Below are 27855 nucleotides of genomic sequence, written 5' to 3'. Positions count from 1 at the left end.
TCCGTGTGCAGTGAAGGCAGGCTTACTACAGCTAAAAAAAAATAAGAGAAGTTTGATCTGATCTGTATAATGCACCGATGTACTCCAAGGTGCTATCACAGAATTATGTGTGTGTTTCAGAAGACTCAAGCAGCATGCAAATATTTTTAAAAAGGTGCTACCCCTATGTTAAGGATTTTAAGAAATTGCTTTAACTCCTACACTTCAGTGTCATGTGGTGCTTGCTCCTGGGGACAAGGGGCTGCTTTTGCTGCAGATCACTTTAAAAAAATAAAAAAAAAAATCCCACTCTACAGATCAGAGCAAAGATGAGAAGGATGTAAAACATTCCTATGAAAAAGCTGTGACTGCGCACCAGGTCCAAGGGCCTCTTCCAGGAGTCTGCTGGATTTCCTGTCTTTGGCTGTTAACCTGCAGGAAGCCCAGATGGTTCAGATAACAGCCAGAGGCACGCAAACTTGGCAGGAATGTTTCTTAAAAATTTCAACACAGAGTTCAGTACATTTTGTAGAGCTTCAGACAATGTATTTTATCTTAATATCAGTGCCACTGAGTATCTGGTCAAGGGTACGTCCATCAAAATGAGAATCTAACAGCTTCTGTAACAATCTGGGATTGCCCGTGAACACGCTAACCAAATCTCTACCCACTGCTCCAATTTAAATACAATGACTAAATATGCAATTTTATTCTTTTTCCACCTCACCGAGTTTCTTTTACCTTGCTAATGAATTTCTACAGAATTAAAAGCAGAGCCTTTCTGACATATTTACCAGCTAGCTTATATCAGTACTAAAATGAGAACGGTTTGGGTTTGCACTGTGATTTCCACTGTACCAGTCCTGCCACAAGGGGAGTTTCCAGCATATGAGTGTAACGTCGGATTCCCTATGGAACAGAAGTAACTGAGGCAGTGTGCGCATGTGCAAACACACGTGGCTGTGTATGCAGCTTCCCGTGAAACATACACGTAGCTATGGACATACAGGCGTCTATATTACCTTGCTGTTACAGGTTGTAGAACCCCTTTGTTTCACTTCAGTTCTCTGAGCACTTCCAGCATACAATCATCTTTTAAAATGTCAAGGTACAGAATATTATGTGCTAGGGAGAGACGGAGGAGAGGGAAGAGAAGTTGACGTTACATTATACAACAAGAGCTAAGTAAAAGGCTCTCTGTACACAAACAGTGCTTTATAAAAAGGAAGATTATACCAGCTTTCCATCTTCTGCTTGAAATTTGTCTGGTGCTTCTCTCTCGGTTATGGCCAAACTCCTCTTTCCTCCACCAAAACTAAAATATGTGTGTGCGTGTGTATTGATCTTGTGATCCAGAAAAGCACTCCATGAAGCAGAGCAGCTGACTTGGAGTTTTCGGGGCCCACCTGGGCAGCTGGCTCACCGAGGCACCATGCCCGCAAGATGCAGAGGTGAGCTGTGCTGAGTGTGCAGTTCCTTCTGCTCATGGGGGTCAGACACAATGGAGTTCTCCAGCCCGGATGAAGTCACTCAGCAGATACGTAACGAGCACACAAGGCAGAGTCCATATATCAGAGCATTTCTAAAACCAGGCAAGTCCTCATACACTCACACATGTCAGTCTGGAGAAAGTCATCAGTGAAGGAGAGGAAATAGGTAAAAACATTCATAGGGTGACAGCCAACAGCAACCAGGAAAAATAACATCCCAAGTCTCAATATACAATGAACTAAAACTTACAACTGAGCTGCGAGACACTAGACAGGGACACCTTACTCTGTCTTCAACACGGCAGTTCCATCTCCCTCAACCCCGCCACACCAGCCTGCAGCATTACAGCAGCCTGCTTTAGTCATAGGGCAGCTTGCAGAGAGACCATCAAAAGCAGGAGTTCTTCCTCCCTTGTTTTCAAAGTACAGCCCCTGGATTTAATGCCAGATTCCATTACCCAGACTCGGTTACGTGTGCTTTTGCTCCCACCGGGCCCTGCATGGTCCAGGAGGTGCAAAGGAAAAGCTTCTAATGTGACCCGGGTGAGGCACAAGGGGTACCGTGTGCTGAACCTCCTGAGACACTTAGGAGGGGCCATGCTCTCAAGAGCAGTGCGCTCAAAAGCCAGCTTCTCATCAAGGTGCTCTACTTTCCACCCAGCTTACGGGGGAGAGCAGAGCCAGCCCTATGAGCCTGCTCGGCAGTTAGCTCCATGCCAACGCCACATTTCCTGTGAACAGGGGGAGATTTGAGCAAATGGCCGTGCGCCACCCCCCATTCAGGCTTGGTGTGGATACTGGTGTCAAATGCCAGGGGTAAAAGATGGAGGCAACAGAGAGGAAGAAAGCTGTGGAGCTGGCACTGGTATGCAGATGAATTCTTTGACAAGGTGGTTCCTGTTGGTAGGGGTGAGGTCTGCAGGAGGTCAGTTTGGAGGAGCTCTTACTTACGCCTGTAAACAAGTAAAGGACTTCAATTTCTATTGCTTCCTTTCTACCGAGTACAAAGTTGCTTTCAAGACCCCTTCTCGTCCTACAGTTCTACAGGGAGGCACAGCTATCTGGTGGTGAATACATGCTGACAGCTGCCATTCTGCCTGGTCAGACCAACTTCTTAACCCCAAAGGATGATGCCAGCCTTTCAAGCAGGAAGAGGAAAAACTGTGCACCTAGTCAAGTTTGGATAAATCCTTTGCTTTTTAACCTCATTTGGTTCTCACTATGAAGCTCTGGAGCCGTGGTTCTGTTGAGATGACTTTCAACTCTGTCTTCTTATTGCCCAACAGCAAAAAAGCCCAGTGCAGCAAGAGGGCTAGTGCAGAAGGAGAGACGGTGATGCTGTGAGGTGATCCCCATGCTTCCCATTGCTTCTAATACACTGTAACGTACCTCATGCATTTCTGATTTCCTAACTAAAATCTGTTTCCCACAGAGGCCAAATGCTGAACTGCAAGCACGTATCTTCCTGTGGCTCAGTGCACCTGGACTGGCACAAGTCAGTTAAACAGCAAAGAGGCCACCTCCAGGGGAAGGGGGTTGGAGTCTGGCTGGGAGGTCTCTCTGCAGGTTTTTACTTGTCTCTGCTCTCAGAAGGCAAAGGCTGTTCACGCCCTGGAGAGGAATTGCTGGTTTTACTTTGGAACCAGCCCTCGGGACTGTGGGTAGAGCTGAGAACTATGGGTGCCTGCTGAAGAGGATCCCCCTGATTTCCTTCCAGTTTTAGGCCTGAAGAAGTAAAAATGAAAAAAAAAAATAAACAAAAAAAGCCCCAACAATGTCACCTGTTACTCATCAAAATTAAACTTCCAATTTTTTTTACTGGATTTATACTCTAATCAGTCTCATCTTTCTCTACTGTCCTACGTTCCTTTCTCTGTCTCTGCTTTACATTCACGTTAGCCATAGCTTTACTGATGAGAAGTGCAGACAGACAGCAATTAGCTTTGTCCCTTTGCTGCTGGCTAGTCTGCTTACTAAAAATTCAGCTCACCTGGCTTTTGGTTTTTTATTTGAAGTGCTCTCAAAGGTCGAAGCATCCACCTGTATCTCATCTTCATCCTGCAGAGCTGCTTCTAGAGCAGCCTGAACTTTGGGAGCAATGGCTGGTCCTTCGTAGTCTCTTGTTGTTCGGCTGGGCATGTCAAGTTCCAGTAATACAATATTCTCTGCCTGGGAAAGTAGAAGCAAAATCAAAACCTGCATGTTTTCATGCAAATAGTTTCTTTTCCCCCCAAAGCATATTCTGAAGTACTTTATAAATCTATCCAGGACACTGTAAAAATGTATGTCCCATAGGAGAACTAACGATCCTCTGAAATTCACATACCCCTGACCAGGAAGGTGAACATTTGAAAGTCGTAACCACGTCTGGGCTTACCCTGTACCGAGCTTCTGGACGAATCATCATGGACGTCCTGGCGTGCTGGCTTAGTGGCCTTTTGTATCCTACAGCAGACACCGGTCTTTTCATCATTTGCTGGTTACTAGAGAAACACAGATACTCAGTCCATTAGGCACCAAACCCAAAAACTCTTCTTGGAATTTATGAGCTACAACATCTGCAAATTCCACGTGGAAATACGTTTCAAGAGAGCAGAAACAACCTAGATTGCATTTCCAAGAACAGCTCTCAACAGTCAGTCAACAAGATAAAGCAGTTATCCCTTGTCATCTGTTCCCTGCACAAAGCAGGGTATCTGTATGGTTTTTTTTGTTGTTTTTTATCATACAGACCACAGATGCACTTGGTTGCTCCCTGCTTACCAAATTTGCTTTAGAGAACTTCCTCTGTAGAGATTCAGGATATACCCACAGCTCTCACTTAATAATTTTTGAGAGCTTTTCCAACTCATCTAAGAAACAAATACAATAGAAATTTACTGCTACTTCAGTGGCGTGTGGAGAATTACGTATATGCTACATATAATTACTGGGCTCATCTAGAAGACAAATCTTAATCTTCCAAGAATTTTCCTAATTGTGCATTCCTATTTTATTCAACCTACTCAGATGAATATCTTTGTTTTATAATTCAACAAGCTAAGAACTTGGAGGGATGTTTTATATCCCCAATTCGATCCCTCTGTTGGGGTACCTTGTTCTTAGCAGCTAGAGGGCTTTATGTGACCTAGATCCTACGTAAAAGATTAGAAGTACACTCACTCCAGCCGGGTGATGGGATGCAGTTTCCACTGGTCTTCCTCTTCATCAAAGAATGATCTGTTCATGATCTTATTCTTTTCTTCCAAAGGAATAAAGTTTTCAATAATCAAATGCCTACATAAAACCACAACAATGGGAAATACACAAGAAATGCAATCAGCAGATGATTTTCTCTACTGCTCCTCTCGCACTGACTTAATATAGCTGTGGAAAAGGAGGAATGTTTTGGCTTTCTCTTGCTGAAATCTTGTTCCACAAGCATGTGCAGAACAGTCCTTCCTTTCACTCCTCCCATAAGAAACCGTCTCTGTTGAAGTTAACTGACAGGAAATGAAGTGACGGGACTTACTTTAGCTTTAGCTCCCTGGTAAGTTCATTCTGGGTCTGCTCCAGTTCCTGGCGCTCCTTGATGTGCTCTTCTTGGAGATCATGGATCTCTGCCTTCACAGCTTGCAGCTTGGAAAATAACTGGAACAGACAACAAGAGCTGAAGTCATAACTTGCCAATGTTCCTCTCAGTTTCACACACAAGTTGGTTTTATTCCTAACCCAGTGGACGTGAAAGAATTTTCTTTTTACCTTTTTGAGTTTTTTGGTCTTTATGTCCACCTCTTGCTGAAGAGAACTATAGGTCTCCTTCAGCTCTAGTGTTTCCTCATCCCGACTTTCCATCTGCTGCTGGATTTCTCGCTCCCGACGTTTCTGAAGAATGTGATGTAAAATGTTAGGGACCACAATTGCATTGCCACCTCCAGGCTGACACACATGAAACCAACACTTAGGATGTTTCTACTTCCCTGGGTTCCAGGGCTTTTGCTTTAGCTTCTAGTTCTTCCTATCTCTTGCCTTAGAAATACCAGAAGCATTAGCTCTTCTTTATTTTGGTGAAGGGTCTATTGGAATCAGATAGGGTGAGTAAGCGCTCAGGTTTCAATTAAAGGAATGAAATGTTGTGGTTAGATTTTTTTTTAATCAATTCATACTAATCATTGCACTTAATGAATTACCATCAGAAAATGCGTAATGGAAAATAAACTTCTGTCACATAGTGAACACCCCTTCCCTCGAGTTAACAGTTGAACTGTCACTCCCTGAGGCCTTCCAATTATTTCTTCACTTACAGACATATCCAATTAAGATGGAATATAAATCTTTAATGGGAAAAGCTGGAAGAAAAGTATTATAAACCTTATCTACATATTTCATACAACAACAAATAGTACACATGCCCTTGACCCTTTTTTTGAGAGTTATGATTGCCATTTAATCAATTTCAGGGTTAACCCTGTGCAAACTTTCTTACCTTTCTCCTGATACCATGTTTTATAGAAGTTCCACAGCAAGGCTTTTTATACAAAAATAACAAATGTTCTTCCTTGTACCTGTTCCGCAATTTCCTGTCGTTTCTGTTCCAGGATTTTCTGCTGTTCATTTGTATGATCCACAATATTTTTTCCTCCCACCAGAAGTTTGCTTTCCATTGCCTGAAAGAAAACACGGTCATAAGTTTCCCTCTCAGTGACCAGTTAACAAGTCTTTTCCACAGGATGTGACTTTCTCTCATTTACAGACAGCTTCACGAGGGCAGCCCTCTCTTAAGTTACCCGCTATGAGCATTACTATTTCTAACAATTCCTGTAAAACTGGGGGATAAATTGAACAGTAACTTGCTTGGAATTACACACTGCTGTAATGTGGCCAATCTGAAGAACAAAAATGTGTACTCTCATGTAAAATCTTGTTAATGATCTGTTGCAGAATGAAGAATTAATGTTTTTTTTTTTTTTTGTGCTACAGCTTGCAAAAAGATGCATCATCACATTTCATTGTGAGGATTGCTTAAGATCTTACAAGATCAGCATATAAGAACAATGCAGCAACTCATGAATATTGAGGTTCCTAATTAATGGCGGAAACAAAGGGAATTTCAACTTCTGTCTAGAAACAGTTTATTTTAAAATCTGATTAAACACAAATCACTATTCTGGAAACTTCTTTTGAAATACCTTTCCTAACTGGGAAACCTGCTATTCTCCCCACAGCCTAAATAAATTGCTTTAAAAAGTATGAAAGTATGACGAGGAAGAGTTCTACCTTGATTTTAGCACTCAACATTTCTGTTGCTTCCTTCTCTCGTCTCAGGTCCTCCATCTTCTTTTCCTTCTCTTTCAGCAGTCTCATCTTTTCTTCTGCTACCAAGCTGTGATCCTCAACAATGGCTTTCTTTTCAATCTCCAGCTTTTCTTGTTGCTCCCTCCAATAGTCGTCTTTGTCGTCTCCTTCATCCTCACCCTCTTCAGTATCCTCCTCCTCTTCCCCACCCTCTCTTCTCCTTTCCCTCCTCTTTCTTTTCCCAATAGACCGTTTTTCCAACTGCGCCTTGAGTCGAGCAATTTCTTCCTGGAATTCGCGTAGCAGAGCATCCTTAGGATCCTCATTCACTCTCGGCTTGTTCTTGATGTTTTTGGCACGATTGGCATACCTTAGTGTTGTAAGAGTCTCCTCTACGTTGTAGGAGGCAGGACCTATATTGGCCACCATCACAGTCTTGGCATTGCCACCTAATGAGTCTTGAAGTAACCTAGTGAGCTTTGAGTCCCGGTATGGAATGTGTGTGCTTTTGCCATCTACTAGGGCAGATATCACATTGCCCAAAGCTGAAAGAGAGAGATTGATTTTCGTAGCTTCCTTTAACCTTTCCCCCTGTGCTCCAGTCTTAGCTTGGCGCTCGCTGCCCGCAAGGTCTACCAGGTTGAGTTTTCCGACACGGATGTGATTCTCTCCATCGAGTCCCAGCTCGCTGCATTCAATGGTGATCACAAAAATGGCGTGAGATCGAGAGCTGTGCTCGTTCATGTTGGTGGCACCAACTGAGCGATTTTGGTTTCCCACGTTCATGACGTGCTCTATCTCTTTGACACTTTTTGTAACAAAGGAGGACAAATCCTTAACATACACACCTGTATCCGGCCTCTCTTTTAACTCCAGCCGTTTGGATTGATCCTTTGATAACAAGTCTCTGATTTCTTCTTGGTATATTTCCAAGTAAGAAGCTCTAACTAGGTATTGCTGATTTTGGGATCTAGAGATGTGGGTGAAGATGTGATCAAATGAATTGGGGATGACCCCTCTTTTTTCGGGATCACCACGCACCCCCTCCATCGTGTATGTTTTCCCCGTTCCAGTCTGCCCATACGCAAAGATTGTCCCGTTAAAACCTTGCAGCACAGAGTCCACGAGAGGTCTGAAGGTCTCATCGTAGAGTTCAACCTGCTTGGAATTCCAGTCGTACACAGCATCGAAGGTGAAAGTTTTAGGCAGTTCATGAGATGTTCCCCGTGGATTCTTCACTGAGACCTGCCCTAATTTGACATCCACGTTAACGACTTTTTCATACGAAGCTACCTTCTCTTTGCTGTTCATCGGCCGGCATCGTACCACCACCCGAACAGACTCAGAGCTCTTTAACTTAGACATGACAGCAGGTCTGTGGCTGGCGTGTGCTGATCAACGGCTGATCCAGTGCTAGAAACCTAGAACAGAAACAAAGAAGGCATATATGAAGGCAGCTTGCTGCACAGAGCCAATATTTGACTCATCTATTCAAGCAGAATTTTGCATTACGTTCTGAGGGATTTTGAAGAATAACAATTAAGGACAACATAAAAATTAAAAAAAAAGGCCTGAGCCAAGACAGTATTATTTCACCAAAGCCTGTCAGTATCAGTTATACAGGTTCTGCTGCTAAGAATCTTCATCAAATCTCACCTTTGCAGTTGGCAGAGATCCTTTTCTTGACCTTTAAAAATAATAACGCTTTTTAAACTATTTATAAAAATGATGTAACTCCTTGCCACTGATTCCCTTTGCAGCTTAGCTTTTTGTTTTAAGTCCTGTGCTTTTAAAATCCAGCACAGACCTGCTCTGTCCATATTGCTCAGAAGGCAGCTGCAGGCTCATGAAAGGAAACCAGCCGGTGATTCACCTGCATGCTTCACCTACCTACCAACAGTCGAGAGATTACAAAACACAAATACAGTATTTTCAGAGTTGCCTCTTTTTACGCGTCCTACGTATTGACAAAAATGTCTCATTTTTATGAGGCCACCTTTATATTACGGTCTTCTCACACGTGATGTGATGTGATGCATCATCAGGACCATCCTGACACAAGAGGTTTAGAACCTATGCCCAGGTTTTCTTTAGTGACAGCGGTTCCCTGGAACGCTGCCCAAATGCTTTTATGTCTTCTGCATTAAAACTTTTAAAGTCACTTTCTGAAGCCTACCTACAGCATAACAGATCTTTAATTGGGCTACAGCAGCTGCGAGGCTTTGAGACAAAATCATTAAATGGTTTGTCCATTTCCAGGCATCCCATCCCTGAACGTTCCATTTCCACACCTGGGAAATCTGATGTTACCTTCACTTTTCTGTCAAGAATCAAGTGACGGAAAATAATGGTTACCCCAAAGTTTTCCCATGTATCTAGCTGGCTGCAAAGTAGAGCGTTACGGCAGCCAAGCGCAGCAGCGTTCCAAGGCTTGCAGATACTGTAAGCCAAACCAGCCAGGGGACCAAATCACCCCAGTGAGCTGGACTCCAAAATCCGTTGGCAGCTAAGAGGAGCATTAAAACAGAGGTGGCATTTCAGAGGACATGAGGGTGCGAAGTGGACACCTGCCAGGTTTGCCCTTCTCAGCCTTCTGAAGGTGAGTTTAAGCTCCTTCCGTATCACTTCCAAACATTTCATAAAGCTCTCAGTCCTCTGAGGCCACCTTTGTCTTTCTCTAACGTGATTGCCCTCTGGGACAGGATTCTGCAAACCAATGTGTTCCTCAGCTAGAGCTCGTGCGTCTGCTTTTATAGGAAACAGAAAACAACCACGTGTGCCTGAGAGCCTTCAAGCACAACTGTCTGCACAGACCTATGCTATTGTTTTTCTTTCCCCAACACACTTTTAGGGGGATTTTCCATAAAAGCCAGCTCTGCTCACGCATGCCAACCACACTGCCACCACGCTCCTGCTCTGCTGCACCCGCTGAGCAGGGACCACAGGGCTCACAAGGCTCAGCACCAGCCTGAAGGCACGGTGCACAAATCCAGCTCAGGGACCCAAGCCGTTGATGACTCCGGGCTGCAGAGGAAGACACGTGCTGCTGCATTTCCCAGCAGTTGGCACCACGAGCTGCCATTTAAAACAGAGCACAAGGACTGCGTTACTGCTAAAGGGGCAGCCTCGCACTGAAGATCTCAATGGTACAGCTTGAGAAATGCAGTGTGATTTCTAAGATGTTTATTTATTTTTTTTCCAAATGCATCTTTCTACCAGCTGGATCTGCAGCAGCCCATGGATTTAGTCTGGTTTTACTCAGTAACTGCACGTCTCCAGAGAGCTTCTCAAGTTAGGTGACAGAGAACTTCAAGAGCAGAGCTGGAGGACTGAAGAAGGAAGCAGAACGCTCCTATCTCAACGCCCAGACTGCAGATCTGCACTACAAAGAATAGCACAAGAGGAACAAACAAACACGTTGAAGAATTGTATGGAAACCTCAGCACGACCTTCAGAATTTCCTTGCTGCTGTGCAGGGAAGCGCCTCGCTCCCTCGTTGTTCCCATGAAAGCATTTAGAGGTTACCAGCAGGAAGACGAGGAACGTGCGTGGGGCTGCCCAAACTGGACAAGCATCCAGAAGCGCTCAACAACCCGCACGCTGCACTGGAACCGCGACAGGAATTTGGGATTGCAACTGAAGAAAAACATTTCCCTCCTAGCTGACAACTCCAAATAAAGATGACCTTATTTTCTGGCCCACAGGGAACATGTATTTTGGTATACCAACAGAAAAGAACACTTGAAATGGGGACAAGTCTTGCAGAAGCAGAAAAAGCAACTCTCTCTCTACTCATCGTGAGTAATTATATATATAAATGTGTGCTGTGATTCTCTGACGCTTCTCCTTCCCCACCTACCTGAGATATTCCTACAGTTCAAGTTCACAAGAGACAAGCTCCCAAAACAAGCAGCGCGTCATTTATCTGCATTGCACGGGGAGCGCACCTACTGGCAAAGACTCAAATTAGGCACAAACTCTGACAGGAGGAGCCTGGTCCTACTTTATATAATTAATATCCAAAATATAACATTGATGAGAAGGGCAGCTTGCAAAAGAGATGCTGACTAGGATTAAATGATGAAGATTAAGTTAATCTTCGCATTGGCTGCTTTGTTTTTCAAGAGCACACATTGCTGTGCACACACTCACCTGGAAGTTAAAAGTGAAATGTCCAGCACCTGTTCTGTTCAGCTTTGGCAACGCATACCTTTAACAAAAAATGTGCTGCATGTTTGCTGCTCCTCTGGGTGTATCTCAGCAATATGAGCTTCCTAAACTTTTGATGCATTCCCCCGTTTCACTTGCAAGTCTCTTTTTATAGACCCAGATAATTTCTCTTCCCCTCGATGCGGGCTATTTTCATAACAACCGATCACGAATCATCTCCCCTTATTTTAGCTGCTGCTCTGAAGCTTCCTGAGAGAGCGCAGCACACCAAATCGCGTTTCTCCCCAGCCTCACCCAGCTGCGTGACCAGGAGCAGAACCAGTCGGTGGTGTTTGTGCTCACAGAAACTCTCCCGCAAGGCCGGAGCTGGACAGGGCCTGCCCAGAGGGGCCTGGCAGCGAGACGCAGCGCAGGCTGTGGCACCACAAACTTCTGTGCCATGGGGACTCCTTCACACAGGGAGGTCTCAAGAGACCCGGGTCAGGCCCCTGAGCATCCTTTTGGGTCTCAGGGCTGAAGGATTGTGTTGGAAGATGGCTCCACGTAACCAAGGTGGGGAGCAAAGGGAGCATTTGAGGTCTTTTCTATGACAGCAGACTGCTCCTGAGGAAACGAGCCCTGCCATGGGGTGGCTGTGGGCTAATGTGGGTTCTTCTGGTCGGGATATTTGGCGGCGAGGACGTGGCACAGCTGGACACACCTGGGCGACCCCAATGCCTCGGCCCTCACGAGGCTTCCCCGCATGGGGTGCGGAGATCTGGGTACAGATCTGGGGAATTTTGGGGATCGCTGCCCAAATCCTCACCTCGCACCTCCCAGGCACCACCCTGAGCCCCCCTGAATCCCACCGCCGCTCCCCCCGTGTGAACCTTTCGGGTACCGGGGGGGGACGACGATGCCCTGGGGCTCAGCCCCCCCTCGGGCCCGGTGCCCCCCGACCTCCCCGCAGCCCCCGGCCACCGCCCGGGGCCAACCGCCCCCCCCGGCCCCCACTCGCCTCCCGCTGCCGGGCACCGCCCGGGAGCCCCCAGCCCAGGCCCGGGCCCACCGGGAGGGACCGGGGGGGGGAAAACGGGGACCCCCCGGGGCCGGGCCGGGCCGCGCCGCTCTCACCTGCGCCGTCACCATGGAGCCCCGCGGCCGCCTCCTCCCGCGGCACCGGATGCGGCGGGGCCGGAGCGGCGCCGCCTCCCCCCCACACCCCCCCCTCGTTCCCCGGTCACTTCCTTGGCAACGCCCGCACCCGCCCCACGCCGCCGCTCCCGCAGCGCCATCGGGCCCGGTAGGCCCCGGAGCCACCCCCCCGGTAGGCCCCGGTAGGCCTCAGGCCCCCCCCCCTCGGTAGGCCCCGGAGCCCCCCCCGAAAGAACGCGCAGGGCAACGGCATTGCCTACAAAAGCTCTTTGTTAGAAAAATACGTGGTTTTTTTTCTAAAAAAATCCTTTTTTCTCCCTCTCCCCCCGCCCACCCCCGGGCAGCAGCGGGGGGCTGAGGCAGGGGGCATGGAGCCGCCAATCTCCTTCACAGCACGGGGAGGGGGGTGGAAAGTAACAGCAGGAACAACAAAAACCCAAAAATGCCAGAATTAAACCCAGCGAACTGCACCAGAAGCGGCCAGCCCGGACCCACAGCCTCACGAGTGGCACTATCAGGAATTAACCCCAGTTCTGCAGCCTGCATTCAAAAAAAGGTGACAGGAGGAGAAAAGGCAGTGGGCGCTTTGAGACCTGCCTGAAGGCCCCGATGTGGTGCCAGAGGTAAATGGATAAATGCTGGGGCAAAATGAAGCTTTTTGGTGGTTTTGTTGTTTCGCCGTTAGTGTTCATTCAGTTCGCTGTAGGGAACTTGCCCTACCGCCAGGGGTTCTGTTGTCAGAGGGGTTACTTTTACAGAGTACAGAAATCATAAAAACAAACCATTAACACAGACCTAGGTAAAACATGCACCAACCCACGCTACAGCTACGGCAGGACCTTTAGCTTAAAAACAATTACATTTCTAACAGAAACATCCACCTTACATCAACAGCTACAAAACCCTAAGTTCCCAACTCGACTACAAACAATCGTCCATCCACGTCCCTCCAAAAACCCTTCCCCAGTTCAATACAGAGACCATCTGAACATGTAACTGGAACGAGTAAACGTGCTGCCACCAGGCTTCTCCAGCACCGCTGGAGATCGAGGCGTTGCTCCACAGCCGCCCACTCAGCACTGCTGTGAGGCAGGTGTGGAATCTCCCGCCACAGGGAACGGAAAGTGAGGCACCGAGGTGATGTGGGTCCAGCAAGGCAACAGCTGTACCTGATAAAACCCAGATCTTATTTCCTATCCTGAGCTTTATCTTATCTTTTCAGGACCATGATATTTCTGACAATACTTCACACTTTAAAAGAACTTACAGTCAGTTCTGGACAGTGAGAAGCTTCTCAACATCTCCAGATAAAAATTACTAATGGTAAAAGAGAGGAAATCTGAGCAGCTTCTTTGTAATTGTTGGCAGACCCCCAAAAATGAGGATGGAGAGATATATAAATTACATCATAAGAACCGTATATGTATAGTTTCCAGTTTCCTATAAACTTCATGATTTAAAATTTCTTTTCTGCCTGGTATCGCCCTGGAAACACAGAAGTGAGATCAGACAGAAGAGTGACTGTGAGGAGTACCCAGGAGCTGGAAACAGCCCTGCCGCAGCCCGGCAGCGTGCTCTGCACAGCGCAGAACACCGTTAGCACCCGAGTAGTCCCTCAGCGAGGTACCACACTCAGAGAACTATTGAGCCCGTTCCTCTTTTGGTCAGAATTCATCCCGTAACCTTGGCGGGTGGTCCATGCCAAAAAACGAGGAGGGTTTTCCATGCACGTCACGTTCTCTTTTTACAAAGGCAGTAAAGGAGGAGACACAGTTCCCGATGAAGTGATCAGACTGGCCGAGGATATACAGATCGATCTGAGCCACCTCCGGCTGCAGGCTCACGACTTTGACCTGCAGGGAACAGCAAGGAAAGTAAATTAATCCAGTCACCCGTTGTTACAAGCCAAATGGCTCAGCATAATACCAGCTTTTATTAAAGCACTCCTGCTGGAATAAGATTTATCCTTAGCTTTACCTTTCCTTGGAAGAACTGCTGTATTTCCTTCGTGTAGGGCTCGGAATCAGTGGCAATATAAACAGACTTAGCTTCTGTCTTCTTCACCCAAAGCTTGAGAGCACGTTTGATCTCTTTGAGGTCCGGCAGGCACATGTCCATGGTGAGGGGCACAGCAGTGCTGCGGTCATAGCCCACGCACTGAGGTGATGCCATGAAGTGAGCCCCGGCTGTCCCGTCCTTTAACATGTTACAAGCATTTTTCTGTTGGAAGAAGAGAAAACATCACGTTTGAACGGAAAGGCTGTAAGAACACACCAAGAACACGCTGCCAAGCCCCCCACCCCTTCCAGCAGCGTTACGGTCTGTCTGCAGGAGGAATCCCAGCAGCATTCCCAGCAGCAAAACGCAGCAGTTACTGAGTGCAAGCAGGTTCAGGCTCCCGTCCCAGAAGGGCAGCTTCTACTCCAACAGCTTTTCCATGGTGTCAGCCACCCACCTACAGCAACGAGCCCCGCACCGAGCCATACCCAATCCGAGCCGATCCTCAGGTGAATTCCTACAAACGGCCTGACCAGCAGGGAGTGAATGTAGGCATCTCCTTTCTTCACCATCTCGTCAGACCACACGATGTACTTCTGCAGGGGGCGGTGCTCCTCTAGGACCGGGAACTGGGCTGGAGCCCCAGGTAAGGCAAGAACGGGGTGCTCGGATGGTGGAAACCTAAGGGGGGGGGGAAACAAACAAACAAAAAAGTCAAACGGATGGGAGTTTAACAACCTTGCATGCACCATTTTGCACAAGGACTGCTGGGAACAAGTTCTGAGAAGGTAAGAACAGCCTGAGACATACAGCACCTGCTGCTCCGGATTTACACAAAACAGGTCCGAACCATTTTGCTGTGGGAACAGAATGCAGCAAAACTCCAACAGCACATTTGGCCTCCCACCCTCTAACAAATTCACTAGTGTTCTTTGACAGACGAAAAGGTAAGAATCTGATACACATAACAGTGAGCTACCTAGCAATGACTGCTTACGTTTTCATCCCAGGCTAGAGCAGTTGTCACCCAAACATATCAACATGACTAAAGTCACTCGTGGCTTTGTTTTCCCAAGTTAACCTAAATGCCTAGAGCATCACGCCAGCAGTTCTCCAGCTTCTTGCTACCTTTGGATCCACTGGTCCTTGTACGCAGGACTGAAGGAGATTCCCTTGAAGAGTTCAGACTTATCAAAATCCACTTTGAACTGATCCCAGAACGGACCAAAGGGATTTCCATCCTGCAAAGGAGAGACAAGCGCTAGCTCAGTGCACACGTGGGGTCTGAGAGTGAGCTAACAAGATCCCAGGCTGCAGAGCCAGAGTTCCTCCGTTACAGGCAGAGCACAGAGGGAATTTAACTGCCTGCCTGTCCCTTATCGGTTCCACGGGAAGGAGAGAGTGAAACATTAAAGAGAGTTAATTGAGAACTAATGCAAAGGCTGTTTTAAAAGAACAAGAACACCGCAGTCATTAAGTGTTTTGAAGGTTACTCTAAAACAAACTGCAAAATTATACCACAGACAGGAACCAGGCAAGGACCAGTAGGAGACGGGCATTATTTGTTCCAGGTTTGCTTTCCTGACAAGTCACAATCAGGTCAGAAGAGGTAAGACCCATTTACACAAACAGCCTTCCCGAACCCCGGGCATTTGCTGGCAATTCTTTGGAAGAATTACAAAGAACTCTTCGGAAGAATTGCCAGGAAGGCGCAGCAAGGCACACAGAGCAGCAAAAGAAACATCACTTGTGGAGATTTGGGGCTGTTTTTGCAAACAGAGGAGCCAGCCAGCCCCAAACACCCCCAGCGAGCCGTGCTGTGAGGGGCAGGGTGCCCGTACCTTCATGGGGCAGCTGCTCCTGTCCGCGCTCCTCTGCGCCGCCGCCTCGAAGCAGTAAGCCACGCGCTGCCCGGGCGGCCAGTGCCGCGGTGCCAGCTCTGCCATGAAGTCCTCGAGGCTGAGCACGCGGTGGTAGCGCAGCAGCGGCTGCAGCTTGAAGTACTGCTCGTACGGCACGTGCAGCTGCGGGCGGCGGGCACGGCCTCACCGCGGGGCCGGCCTCAAGTAGAGCCCCGGTACCCCGGGACCAGGCCCGGGCCCTGCCTCCCAGTTCCCTCCGGTGCTCCCCAATGTTCACCCCAGTCCCTCCCCCTCAGTTCCTTCCCCCAGACCCCCCGGGTGCTCTCCCCAGCCTCCCCCCGGTTCCCTCCTGGTGCTCCCTCTGCACCCCCCGGTTCCCCCCAGGTCCCTCCCAGTGCTCCCCCAGTGCTCTCCCCAGCCTCCCCCCAGTTCTCCCTCTGGTCCCCCCCATTTACCCCCTGGTTCTCTCCCGGTCCCTTCCGGTGCCCCCTCTGGTCCCCCCGGTTCCCTCCGGTGCTCCCTCCCGGTGCTTCCCCCCGGTTCCCTCCCGGTTCCTCCCGGTGCTCCCTCTGGTTCCCCCATTTCCCCCCCACGGTGCTCCCCCCAAGTTCTCTCCCGGTCCTTCCCGGTGTTCCATCTGGTTCCCCCGATTCCCTCCAGTGCTCCCCCCGGTTCCCCCAGGTTCTCTCCCAGTCCCTCCCAGTGTTGCATCTGCTCCCCCCGGTTCCTCCCCTGGTTCCCTCCGGTGCTCCCCTCCGGTTCCTCCCCGGTCTCTCCCGGTGCTCCCCCCCGGTGCTCCCTCTGGTCCCCCCCGGTTCTCTCCCAGTCCCTCCCGGTGCTCCCTCTGCTCCCCCCGTTCCCCCCCGGTTCTCTCCCGGTGCTGCCCCCGGTACCAGCCCGCCCCCCCCCCGGTGCTCACGTTGGTGTACGGCGGCCGGTGATGCCGGTACTCGATCCACGGCGGCACAGCCAGCGTGCGGTTGAGGGCCCGTGCGAATGCGAGGGCTCCCAGCAGGTGCTCGGCCTGGTTCCCGAACCGGCCTGAGGGGGGAGAGGAACGGGCCTCAGCCTCCGCCCCACCGGGCCCCAGCGGCGGGCAGGGGCGGGGAGAGGGCTGCGGGAGGGCCTCACCCATGCAGGGGCAGTACAGGAGGTACCCGGCCGCGTCCCAGGCACCGGCTGCGAGCGGCGGCAGCAGCAGGAGGAGGAAAACGGCGACGGGAGGAGGCGGCGGCGGCGGCGCCATGGCGGTGGCGGAGGAGGCCGGCGGGAGGCCGCCCCCTTCCCGGCATGCCCCGCGGCAGGGCCGCTCTAGCGGGGCGCGGGCACCATCGAGGTGGCGGCGGGCGCTGACGTCACTCCCACAATGCCCCGCACAATGGGGCCGCCGCGGCCTGCGCCGGAGCCGCGCCTGGCGGGGCCCGGGGGAGCGGGGTGAGTGCGGGGGGGGGCGGGGCGGGGAGGGGGCGGCACCGGCTCCCTCCGGACCCCCCCCAAACCTGCACCGGCTCCTCCCGACCCCCCCCTCCTCATCTTTATCCACCTCCCGGGGCTGCCCGTGAGCACCGGGGGCGGTACCGGAGGGGTCCCGGTACCGGCAGCGCCCCCCCCACCCCCCCCCGGGGCCTCCCCTCAGGGCCGGTCCCGGGTTGCTGCTGACGCCATTGCCCGAGGGGCACTGGGGGGGCCTCAGAGCTGAGCTCCCGGTACCGGGCACCGGGCAGAGGCTCGGGGGGCTCGGCGGGGGCAACCCCGGGGGGCACCGGGGGGCTCGGGGCGGTGCTGGGGCGGCAGCGGGGCCGTGGAGGGGGGGGGGGAAGCGGGGAGGGGGCAGCAGGTGCCTGAGGGCTGCGGCTGGGTGCCTGTGAACGTTAATAATGACAGTTAATTATGAGATTTAATTATGGTAATGGTAATAATGAATTAGTGGGAAGCGGCAGCAGGGAAGGGGCAGCGAGGATTTGGCTCCCGAGCTGCAGCCCCCGCCAGGTGCTGGGCTCCCACCGGCTGCAGCTCTGCGGGGTCGCTGCCGGGTTCTGCCGGAGCAGGTTGGGGCTTTAGCGACGTGGGGAGGCTCAGCAGAGCTGGCCGGGGGGCTCAGCTGGCTGGGGGAGGGAAAATTAAAAAGTCAGAGGGTTTTCAGCAGGGTGAGCCCCTCAGGTGAGCTGCTGTGGAACAGCTGGGCCAGGGCAGTGCAGAGGGAAGGGGATGAGGGGGACCCGAGGCCGACCTCGCCGGTCCCACCGTGAGTGTGAGCAGGAGGAAAAGGGGCAGCGCTGGAGCAGCTCCTTAGCAGCAGGCAGAAGCCAAGGATGGAGAAATGCAAACTGCACAGCGGAGAGACCCTTTAGAAAAGAGGAGCTGCAGCTGCAAGGTGTCAGCCAAGCCCCCGTCCCACTGTCCCTGCCGCAGCACAGCTCTGCTGTTGCCCAGGTCAGAGATCTGACCCAGGCTCCTTTCGGTGTTGCCCGGTGGTTTTTAACCTGGGTCAGCTCCCCCACGTGGTTCCCAGCACGGCTCTGTCACCGGAGGGCTCTCAAGGGTACTCGGTAAGGAACAGTGCCTGGAGGGGGTTTAACCACTGGAAGAAACGGTCAGAGCAGGTGGGGGACTGAGCAGGGGCTTGCTGTGAAGCTGGGGAGGTTTTTGTAGAACTGGGACCTCTCTCACTGCGTTCTGGGCAGTGACAGCTGGCTGGGATCGCCCACGCTCCCTCCTTGTACGATGCCTTCCAGCTTTAATTCGCACAGACCCGATGTGCACAGTGAAATATTTCCTGTGTGTTGGCAGCCAGTGGGCATCCAGCCCTCAGGTGGATCGTGTTTTTTTTCCAGCTTGTTCACTCTGACAACCTCTCAACCTCTGTAGAACTAAGAGAGAGGAAAATTCTGCTGGGAGTTTTCTGTACCTAGCCTATCTGAGGTTCCTGGAGCTTCATAGCCTGGAAGTGTTTTTCAAGGACTGCATAAGACAAACAGGCTCCAGGTGCTGGCACCGCCGCTGTGATGGAGCACAGGTTAAGTGTCTCCACGCAGCGGTGACTGTTACTCTCTGCTGGCCACAGAGTTTAGGGAAGTGCTGCTAAGAAAGCTGTTTTAAATATGAGCACAGAGATCACACCGAGTTTTTAGCCAGGTGTGAGTTGTGTTGTTACCCTCCCAAAGCTCCCTGTCACGGTGCTTATGCTGTTCCTTTTAGGTGAACCAAGCTGCTAAAGCGTTTTCATTGCTACTATGCCAGACCCTCATCTTGTGTTTTTTTTTTTCCTTTCTCACTCTGCAGCTGTCAGCGTCCTGCCACTTGCCTTTAGAATTGGAAACAGACTCAGTAGGCAGAGTCCTTTTTCTTGTGAGAATCTCACAGTTTGGTTCATGAAATTTAACTGTAATCAAATACCAAAATTACCATGTCTTAACTCATTTGGATTTTTGCTCTAAAGGCAACAGGTGGTTTGTGCACCTTACTGTTAAAGGCAGCAAAGTTGAACTTTTGTCTCCTTTCAGGTAGCTTTGAAACTGGCACAGATGGCCGAGCGTGTTCGGAGGGAAACAAGCAAATACCTGGAGGAAGTGGCAGAGAGACCTGGAACGTGTACGCAGCCCTGAAGCAGGAGACAGAGAACATTCACCACGTTCAGCACCCATCATACAGAGGTGAAATACCCGCAGCCCTACACGCCAGCCAAGACCTCTCCAAAGCACGGGATTCCTGCAGCCTAAAGGGTAGGAGCAGCCACCACGTCGCGCTGCGTTGTACCAAAGTGGCGCTCAGCAGGCCCGGTCCTTTTTCCTTGCGCTCTGCCTGCGTGGATTCAGCCTGCCCAAAGCTGAATTCTGTTCCTAGCGGACGTTTCCACACCTCCTGCACAGGACGCATTGTCTTGGAGCCATCCCGTTTCCCGGTGTTCCCCGCCCTGAGGGAACGGCTCGGGTATGGCGTTGATTGTGCGGCTGCCGTTATTGTTGTTTCAGCTATTTATAACCCTCGGCGGGGCACTTTCTTCATGGGGGTTGGTTAGTTCCCTCGTAGTTGCACATCCTGCCCACAACTGGCACTCTTGTTGATGTGCAGGCAGGAAGTTCCTCCCTCTGAAGCAATCATGGAGCGAGAAAGAGCTTGAGGGTTCGATGCTATTTTAAGAAGTTTCTTAGGTAGCTAAATTCAGCGAGAGCTTTTCTGAGGTTTCCATTCCAGCTCACCACGTACTGGTGTAAGTGCTGGTGGAACCTGCCAGAAATGCAGTACTGTGCCAGCGAGACAAACACGACTCAAGACCAACCTGCTAGCAGAGATTTTCTTCTACATAAAAGCCAGCAGAGAATTGCCATAGATTAAGAGGATGCGGGAGGTGCGTTTGGGTGAGTGGGTGACAGTTTGGAGTTCCATAGCGATGGATTAGAGCATGAAAGAAAAAAAAATGTGTGTTACTGTAGAAACCTTGGAATACAGAGAGGCAGAATTTGCCCCGCAGAAGAAAAGAGAAAATGCAATGACTTATCACGCCCTCGAGAGAAGTAGCACCTGCTGCCTTCCTGAAAGGTAGCTGTGTGACGGTGCTGGTAGCACCGAGCTTTCTTCCACAGCCCTGTTCACCCACGTGTGGTAACGCAGGTTGGTGTGCTAGGAGATGGTCTTGCTAGTGCAGCGTGGTGGTAGGAGAGTGGCTGAAAAAAGAAATAATATCTTAAGTTTCTGGTCCAGGGGAGCAAAGAGCAAGAGCAAGGGAGAGTAGCCATGAAGAACGTGACAAAAGGGGATGAGCACGGTCTGCAGAAGGTGCTGGGAAAGGGCAGGTATTTAGAGCTCCAGAGACACACCCACCTATTTCAGGAGAAAATGCACACAGCAGGTAACGCTGGCTCTTAACAGTTGCACAAACGTTGTTCAAAGAAGCTTAACATCATTTTATTCAGGGAGACGGAACAGGGGGTAAGGGAGGAAAGAACCAGGCGTGTTCTGGAGCTGGGAATTTCCCACCTCTGTGAATGTGCAGCATGAGCACCTTTGTGCATTTGTAGCACTTGCTGATGCTCACCCACGTTCGTGTGCTCAGGTGGAAGGTGCAGGGGGTTAACACCAACTCTTCTGTGATTCCAGATGATGATGTTTTGCTGTTAAGGCAGTTTGGTCACAGAGGGCTCCAACTGAAACCGCACCCAGGCACCATCACGGCAAGACGCCAGCAGGCTCGAGTTCTGCTTGACATGGCCACGTTCCACTAGGCCTGCCATGACGGCATTTTTTCCCGGTGTTCCCAACTGGATTCAAGATGCAAAGCAGGAGGAGGAAGAGACAGGCTGGAAATTAGTTCCCAGGCCAAGAGGTGAAGAGACCGCAAGTCAGGGAAAATGCCACTGTGAAATATCAGAGACCTCCTTCACTAATGTGGACAAGCTGAGAACTCACACGCTTTCTCATACTGAGCAGAGACCGTACAACTGCCCCCAGCTGCACTGTGGCAAAGCCTTTGCTTCTAAGTACAAGCTGTATAGGTAGGTAACTGCTGAGGGCCTCTGCAGAACAATGCTCCTCTGGCAGAAGAGAGGGGAAAACCCCTCCGACATGTTTTTTTGATTGAATTTCTGAGAAGGTGGAGGAGGGGGAATGCCCTTGTTACCTTGCGAAGCAGTTGAGTCCCAGACATTACCATACTTGGCGTCTCTTTAAGCACCTTCCAGAGAACCTCAGATAATACTTTATCCTGAGCTCAAGACGTTTTCTGTTTTACTAAGGAGGAAATTGAAGCAGAAAGTGAAGTTCACAGATTAAAAACCAAAAAGAAAAGCAAGAATAGCATTCACATTTCCTAAGCCCTGCCTCTGTAACTTTAATCAGAAGTATTTCTATGGCACTATTGCTCTAGCATGAAGAAGTAGAGCTCCTATTTACATACTGAAATATAGAATAGTTAAATGATGTGATCGTTAGGAACTTGAAGTGATGAACAGTGTCAGAGTATAAGGTACCAAGGTAAAATCAGTCCGCAGTGGCTGTCAGCAGACATTGCCACCACCCGATGCTTCCTGATGACGTGAAGCCATCTCATCAGCGGACGAGCATTTCTTGTCCCAAACTGCTACGACTTTCTTTGTCCTTTCCCCCTTTGGTAGCCTCAACAGAGAGCAGGAGCTGAGTAGGTGACTGAAGTATCCGTCCGCAGAGGTGACGCGTTGTAGGGAGGCCAGGAACTGCTGAGACAGACCCTAACCGTGGCTCGAGATGTTTTGCTTCTGTGCCTGGAGAGTGGCTGCTGCCCGGGCTGTCAGTTCAGCACCGCTCAGCGGCGTTAAAATGCCCCCTGGGATTTCTGTGGCGTGCAGTGTAGGACGCAAGGAACAGTTTGAAAAAGTAGCATGTGTTCTAGGGCTCGGCCGCTAGTCTAAACTTTCCCGCTTTTCTCCCAAAAGGCATATGGCCACTCACTCTGCTCAGAAGCCTCATCAGTGCATGTACTGCGAGAAGATGTTTCACCGGAAAGATCACCTCCGCAACCACCTGCAGACCCACGATCCCAACAAGGAGGCCCTCCACTGCCCCGAGTGCGGCAAGAACTACAACACCAAGCTCGGTTTCAGGCGGCACCTGGCCATGCACGCGGCTGCCAGCGGTGACCTGAGCTGCAAGGTGTGCCTGCAGACGTTCGAAAGCACCCAGGTCCTGCTGGAGCACCTCAAAGCTCATTCCAGGCGGGCTTCTGGCGGGGCCAAGGAAAAGAAGCATCCGTGTGACCACTGCGACAGGCGCTTCTACACCCGGAAAGATGTGCGGAGACACTTGGTGGTGCACACGGGACGGAAGGATTTCCTGTGCCAGTACTGCGCTCAGAGGTTTGGGCGGAAGGATCATCTGACCAGGCACATGAAGAAAAGCCACTCCCAGGAACTGCTGAAGATTAAGACGGAGCCCGTTGACATGCTGGGGCTCCTGAGCTGCAGCTCGTCTGTAGCTGTAAAAGAAGAGCTGAGTCCCGTCCTGTGTATGGCATCCAGAGACATGATAGGTGGGAAGAGCTTCCCTGGCATGCTGCCCGTGGGCATGTACAGCACGCATCTCCAAACCATGCCAAGCTCAGGAATGCCCCATTCTTTGGTTCCTAATTCTCTTCCCATGGGAATGAGTTATCCTCTGGAGTCTTCTTCTCCCATCTCCTCCCCACCGCAACCTCCTCCAAAGTATCAGCTTGGATCTACCTCATATTTGCCTGAGAAACTACCCAAAGTAGAGGTGGACAGCTTTTTGTCAGACTTCCCTGGCAGCCTGTCTCTCTCATCTGGTGAGCCTCAGTCCTCTTCGCCTCAGCCACCCCCCCTGGATGAGGCTTTGCTTTCCAAGAGCCCTGCTAACCTTTCAGAGGCTCTCTGTGCTGCTAACATGGACTTCTCTCATCTTCTTGGCTTCCTCCCCCTAAATCTTCCTCCTTGCAATCCGCCTGTGTCTTCAGGGGGATTGGTCATGGGCTACTCACAGGGGGAGACGCAGCCACTGCTTACCACTTTGCAACATCAACCTCAAGAATCTCCCGGAGCTGGGGCCTCCCTGAACTTTGGGCCCCTCCATTCATTGCCCCCCGTCTTCACCTCCAGCTTGAGCACAACCACGCTGCCACGTTTCCACCAGGCGTTCCAATAAGCTGCAAATGGCACTGGAGAACAGATCTTTCGGTCACCCTTCTGTGGAGAGCCTTAAAAACGCACAACTCTTCCTTCCCTTTGGGGTGCGAAAGCTTTGCAGAGCTGTTTCAGCCAGGAGGTTCTGATCTCTGGAGGGAGCACTTGTAGACTGGAACGGCAGAGATCCCCGTGCGAGTCCCAGTCCTGTACAGCAGAAAGTTTTCAGCTAATAGACTGGATATATTTTATCTAATTCTTAATCTGTGAATCAGGAGCCACACTTAGCACTGACCTTCCCTGAGAGCCTGGAGCGACGTTCCTCTTTGGGAAGGGCTCGTCCCTGAGAAGGAGTTGAGACTCTTTCATCTGGGGCTAAACTTTTGAAGAGTCCAGCTTCCATTTCATGTTATGACACTGCAATTCTGGCAAAACAGCCGATACCTTCACACAGAGAAGGAGAAGTCAGGACACCCGCTGTGTATGAAGCCAACGGGGAAGAGGCTGTCCTTCCCCACTACCTCTCATCCCATCACCTCGTACCGCTTACTCCACCGAATCCAGCTTACTCCACATCAGTGTTAAGCACCGAGACCGTTTACATGGCGAATTCAGCTCCGTCTCCTCGTTCCTCGTTACGGAGCTGTTAGGTTAAACTCATTTCAGTGACCTTTGTTTACACAATGCAAATCTCTTCCCACCGTTACAAACATAGGAGGCACCAGGATACACTGGCTTTATATCTGGTGTAGCTAGAACACTGTTTACACGAGGAAGTCAGGTTGCACTGATTTCTCTTCACTTATCACGTTCTTCCCCCATGGGGAAATACACTGCTTTTTCGGACCATTTCAGCCCCTGCCACTGCCGGCAGCAGCTCCCTGTGTATTTTCTCTGACTAGCCACGTGTCAAGGGGATGGAGCAGCTCGCAGAACTTAGCTTGTTTTTGTGGTGTATGGATAAAGCCCTTTGAAGTATCTCCTGCAGGCAAACAGATCGTGCGTCTGTTCTGGAAACCAAAGCATGTGAAGGAGCTGGGTGAGGAGGGGGCAGCAGCACTGAGCAGCGTCCGACCAGGCACGGGTGGGAACGAGCCTCAGGCCCCTGCTCCACGGGTTCCCTTGAGATGAGGAACAGAGTACGAGTTTCTAGTGTTTGGTTTGTTGATTGTTGGTTGTTTTTTTTTGTTTTGTTTTGTTTTTTAACCACAACAGTTCAGTGAGGTCAGTACCCTTCTGGCTTATCTACGAAGCAGTCTCAAGAGATAGATTTTTATTTTTATGTTTTTAAACCTCTGTCATAGGGTGATAACAGCAAGGAGTTGGGAGGAAAAATTGGTCCCAGCTTCATTTACGCTCTGCTACTGTACTTGAAGCATTTTTCCCAACACTAATAGTTGCAACAAATGCTGAGAGTTTGGGGCTGCAGTCACCCTTCCACTTCGGATTTGGTTCCACTGCCCTTTTTTGTTCTCTCCTTTTTTTTTTTTGAGCCTTGCCTCTTGAAGTTCTGCTTCCCTTGCTCCCTGCCCCACCTCTTAAACTCTTCCCCGGACTGTCTCCCTCCCGAGGGCAGGAGGGTCACACTGCTAAGTGGCAGCGAGCTGCTGGGTGTCATTTAGCATTGTCTCGTCTCCTGCTCTCCTTTTCCTGGGCCCTGGTGTTGAAGCAATGACACGTGGAGGTCACTCACCCTACAGCAGTCCATGTTTGTGATTACAGACGTGCAGATCCTCGTACCTCAGCATGCAGGAACCACTGTAGGCCAACATAAACCAGGAAATCTGTCAGTATTTTTCTCTATAAATCCAGAAAATGCAAAATCTACCTCTATTCTGTCATCTCAGCTCCTTCCGTGAAGCCAGATGCTGCCCTTGCTCAGCTCCCCAGAGCACCCCCACTGCGGGGCCACCGATCCCACAGCCTGACATCAGCCGTGCCTCGTGTTTCATGGGCTTGTCCCCCTTCCATTTTACCCACAAATTTTATTTTAATTTAGTTTAGGAATTCCTCCCAGAAGGGCTGTTTAGCGATCCATTGATTCTCCAAACCATAGATCATTTGTTTTAGGTTAGCCAGCGATGCTGCAAATAATACTTTTGTATCAAAATGTAATATAAGATTTATTTACCTCAGCAATATCCTGTGGCAATGATCTCCCCGAGTTAAATGCAGTACTTCCTTTTCCCCACCGTAAACGTTGCCTTTCAAAGTTCAACGAGTGCCTTCTTGTTCTCTAACATAGAAAAGGTAAATAGGGCATTGCAGCTCGTCTTCTGTTTACCACCACTGAATACCTCAGTCCCCTCTCCTCCCGCTTTTCTCTTGGCAAACTGGAGAGTTTCTCACCGTTACCAATAATATGCAAGCCTTACCCCTGTCTTCAGCTGAGATTTTTTTTTTTTGAGAAATAAATGGCCAGAACTGATCACTTACTGCAAGTGAGGATTAGCAGAGTTAACGCGATGCCATCGCACACCTTCTTCTTCTTCCCCTTCCGAGTATTCAGCTTTCTTGCTTTTTGCCTGCATTGTACTCTCAACAGATGTCATCACTGGAATTCCTTTAGCAGCGGTAGCTAAACTTAGAGCCAGGCATCTTTTTCCTCCCAGTAGTCTGTCAAAGAATAAATGGAATTCATTTCACTATTATTTGCATGTGTGATTTGCTTTCCGCAGCCACCCTAACCATCGGACTTGCAGAAACATTTGTTAATTAAATGAAAGTTGAAACCAGCAAGGGGAGCGTGTTTGCAGACAGCGTGCACAAGCTGCTACCAGATATTTACACTGGAAACTGGAGTCAAAGTTTTTGTTCCACAGCAGAGCTTAGCACTTGCAAGGAGTTTCTCAGCCAGTCTAAAACTACCGCGTCTAATTGCACCTGAAGTACTGAGCGTCCACAAAAGGAATTATTTACTGAAGCTGATCGGTGAATATCTTTTAGCTGATTGTAACAAAAGACTACGACAAGCTAAGATAAGCCACTTAAATCTAAATTCTTTAGGAGGCGTGTACTGAGCTGTTAGAAAAATCAGAAGTCAGCTTAGCCAAGCTCTTGCTAATGCTAGTTGTAGGTAGAGTGCAGCATCGTGCTTGCCATGCCGTGAGGGTGTCCGGGCTGTGCTGCAGCAAGCAGTTGCTCTGGTTGTGCACAGGATATTTGTGAGGGAATGGCTCCCATTATGACAGTTACATGGTGATAAAAAGTTTCAGCCCAGAAAGGTTTTTTTTCTTTTAAATCAAGGTTTAGGGAGGTTTAAGTCAACGTCCTGCTTTCTCCCATAACATTGTGATTAACAGGGAGGGAGAAACTGCAGGGAAAAAAGGTGAATGAGAAGTGTTCCTTAACCAGAGACCCAGAGCATCGGTGTCAGCGACCGCAGCACCAAGCCTTAGGGTGACAGAGCCGCGTTCTGCGGCAGGCAGCTGAGGACATCGGGTACGGGGCTGCAGGTGCTGGGTACCTTTGCAAGTCAAACAGGACAAACACAAATTAAGCCATCTGGAGAGGCACAAAACGCTTTGATAGGAGTTTTTAAAGCAATATTTTCAGAGAGACTAAATAAATATAGGAGACGGCAAGCTAGGCAGGGTTTTACGCTGAAATAGGGCAGCAGGATTTGAGGCACTGAGCACCAGGTGTAGGAGAGCAAAACTCTGAACGGCTCTGTCAGAACTGCTGAGCCTCGTCTGCAATAAACACTGTGCCAGCAGACTTCTCATCCTCTTAGCCTACTACGTGCAAGACAGACTGCAAAGATGCAGAGCATTTTAAATGCTAAATGGGCTTCAGGGGGAGTGCCCCCGGACCCTCCCATTGTGTTGTCTTTATTCCAGGCACGTCTGTAGCAGAAAGGTGTCAACTGATTGAGCCCGAGAGGAGCAACTACAGCAAATAATTGGCCAGAAGGGTTTAGTTCAGTAAAGAAATATTCTGAAATATTCTGGAGTGTGGCTGACGAGGGTTCAAGTCCTGCAGGCACCGTGCAGATGCCTGAGATACAATCAGAGAGCACAAGGCTGTGAAAGGACAGGACGTGACACAAACGCCAGCAATTACAAATCTGAATGTCCCTCAGTTATCAAAAAGGCACGGACACGGTGTCCCACTGAAATAGGAACAATTCCAGCTCCTTCATCAGAAAATAATGCAGGACAACCACTTCTGGGGCAGCGCAGGGTTAACTCACCTAGCCAGCCCTTCCCGGGCTCAGATTTCTGGAGCTGTGTGAAAGTCTGAAGATCTTTTTCCCCATGGGATTACAGCTTGCTGAAAATCCATTTGTATGAAGGAACAACATGTTAACTTGCATTTGTTTCCACTGAATTTCACTTGACA

The 27855-nt window shown here is 49.9% G+C and overlaps 3 protein-coding genes across 10 annotated transcripts; 1 reads left to right on the top strand and 2 right to left on the bottom strand.

Annotated features, from left to right (window-relative positions):
* Positions 1–499: 499 nt before the first annotated feature.
* KIF3B (kinesin family member 3B) lies at positions 500–12131 on the bottom strand. 3 transcript variants are annotated; one of them, XM_027472749.3, is made up of 10 exons: positions 12027–12099; positions 10896–10953; positions 6726–8164; positions 6014–6115; positions 5211–5333; positions 4981–5099; positions 4632–4745; positions 3847–3952; positions 3460–3638; positions 500–3194 (listed from the first exon to the last, which is right to left on the bottom strand). In XM_027472749.3, the coding sequence occupies exons 3-10, from the start codon at positions 8106–8108 to the stop codon at positions 3101–3103; spliced, it is 2220 nt and encodes a 739-aa protein (XP_027328550.1). In that variant the 5' UTR covers positions 8109–8164; positions 10896–10953; positions 12027–12099; the 3' UTR covers positions 500–3100. The 3 variants fall into 3 exon arrangements, with proteins under 3 accessions (XP_027328550.1, XP_027328549.1, XP_027328551.1); XM_027472748.3 differs by lacking the exon at positions 10896–10953 and having other exon boundaries at positions 12027–12131; XM_027472750.3 differs by lacking the exon at positions 10896–10953 and having other exon boundaries at positions 500–2422; positions 12027–12131.
* A 1254-nt stretch (positions 12132–13385) lies between these two features.
* POFUT1 (protein O-fucosyltransferase 1) lies at positions 13386–17223 on the bottom strand. Its single transcript, XM_027472781.3, has 7 exons — positions 17039–17223; positions 16827–16948; positions 15887–16069; positions 15174–15286; positions 14534–14726; positions 14025–14267; positions 13386–13900 (listed from the first exon to the last, which is right to left on the bottom strand). Exons 1-7 carry the CDS (start codon positions 17151–17153, stop codon positions 13712–13714), a joined length of 1158 nt encoding a protein of 385 aa, XP_027328582.3. The 5' UTR covers positions 17154–17223; the 3' UTR covers positions 13386–13711.
* Positions 17213–26249, top strand: PLAGL2 (PLAG1 like zinc finger 2). Of its 6 annotated transcripts, none has more exons than XM_027472768.3 (4): positions 17213–17341; positions 19411–19629; positions 21005–21399; positions 22315–26249. In XM_027472768.3, exons 3-4 carry the CDS (start codon positions 21137–21139, stop codon positions 23534–23536), a joined length of 1485 nt encoding a protein of 494 aa, XP_027328569.1. In that variant the 5' UTR covers positions 17213–17341; positions 19411–19629; positions 21005–21136; the 3' UTR covers positions 23537–26249. The 6 variants fall into 6 exon arrangements, with proteins under 6 accessions (XP_027328569.1, XP_071882601.1, XP_027328571.1 ...); XM_072026500.1 differs by having other exon boundaries at positions 17251–17341; positions 19415–19629; XM_027472770.3 differs by lacking the exon at positions 17213–17341 and adding an exon at positions 17775–17955.
* The last annotated feature ends 1606 nt before the right edge of the window (positions 26250–27855 follow it).

This window comes from Anas platyrhynchos, chromosome 21 (genome assembly GCF_047663525.1).
Source record: "Anas platyrhynchos isolate ZD024472 breed Pekin duck chromosome 21, IASCAAS_PekinDuck_T2T, whole genome shotgun sequence".
In the NCBI taxonomy this organism is placed as follows: Eukaryota; Metazoa; Chordata; class Aves; order Anseriformes; family Anatidae; genus Anas; species Anas platyrhynchos.
Note: the sequence above shows the minus strand (reverse complement) of the source record. Positions and strands in the feature narration are given on the sequence as shown.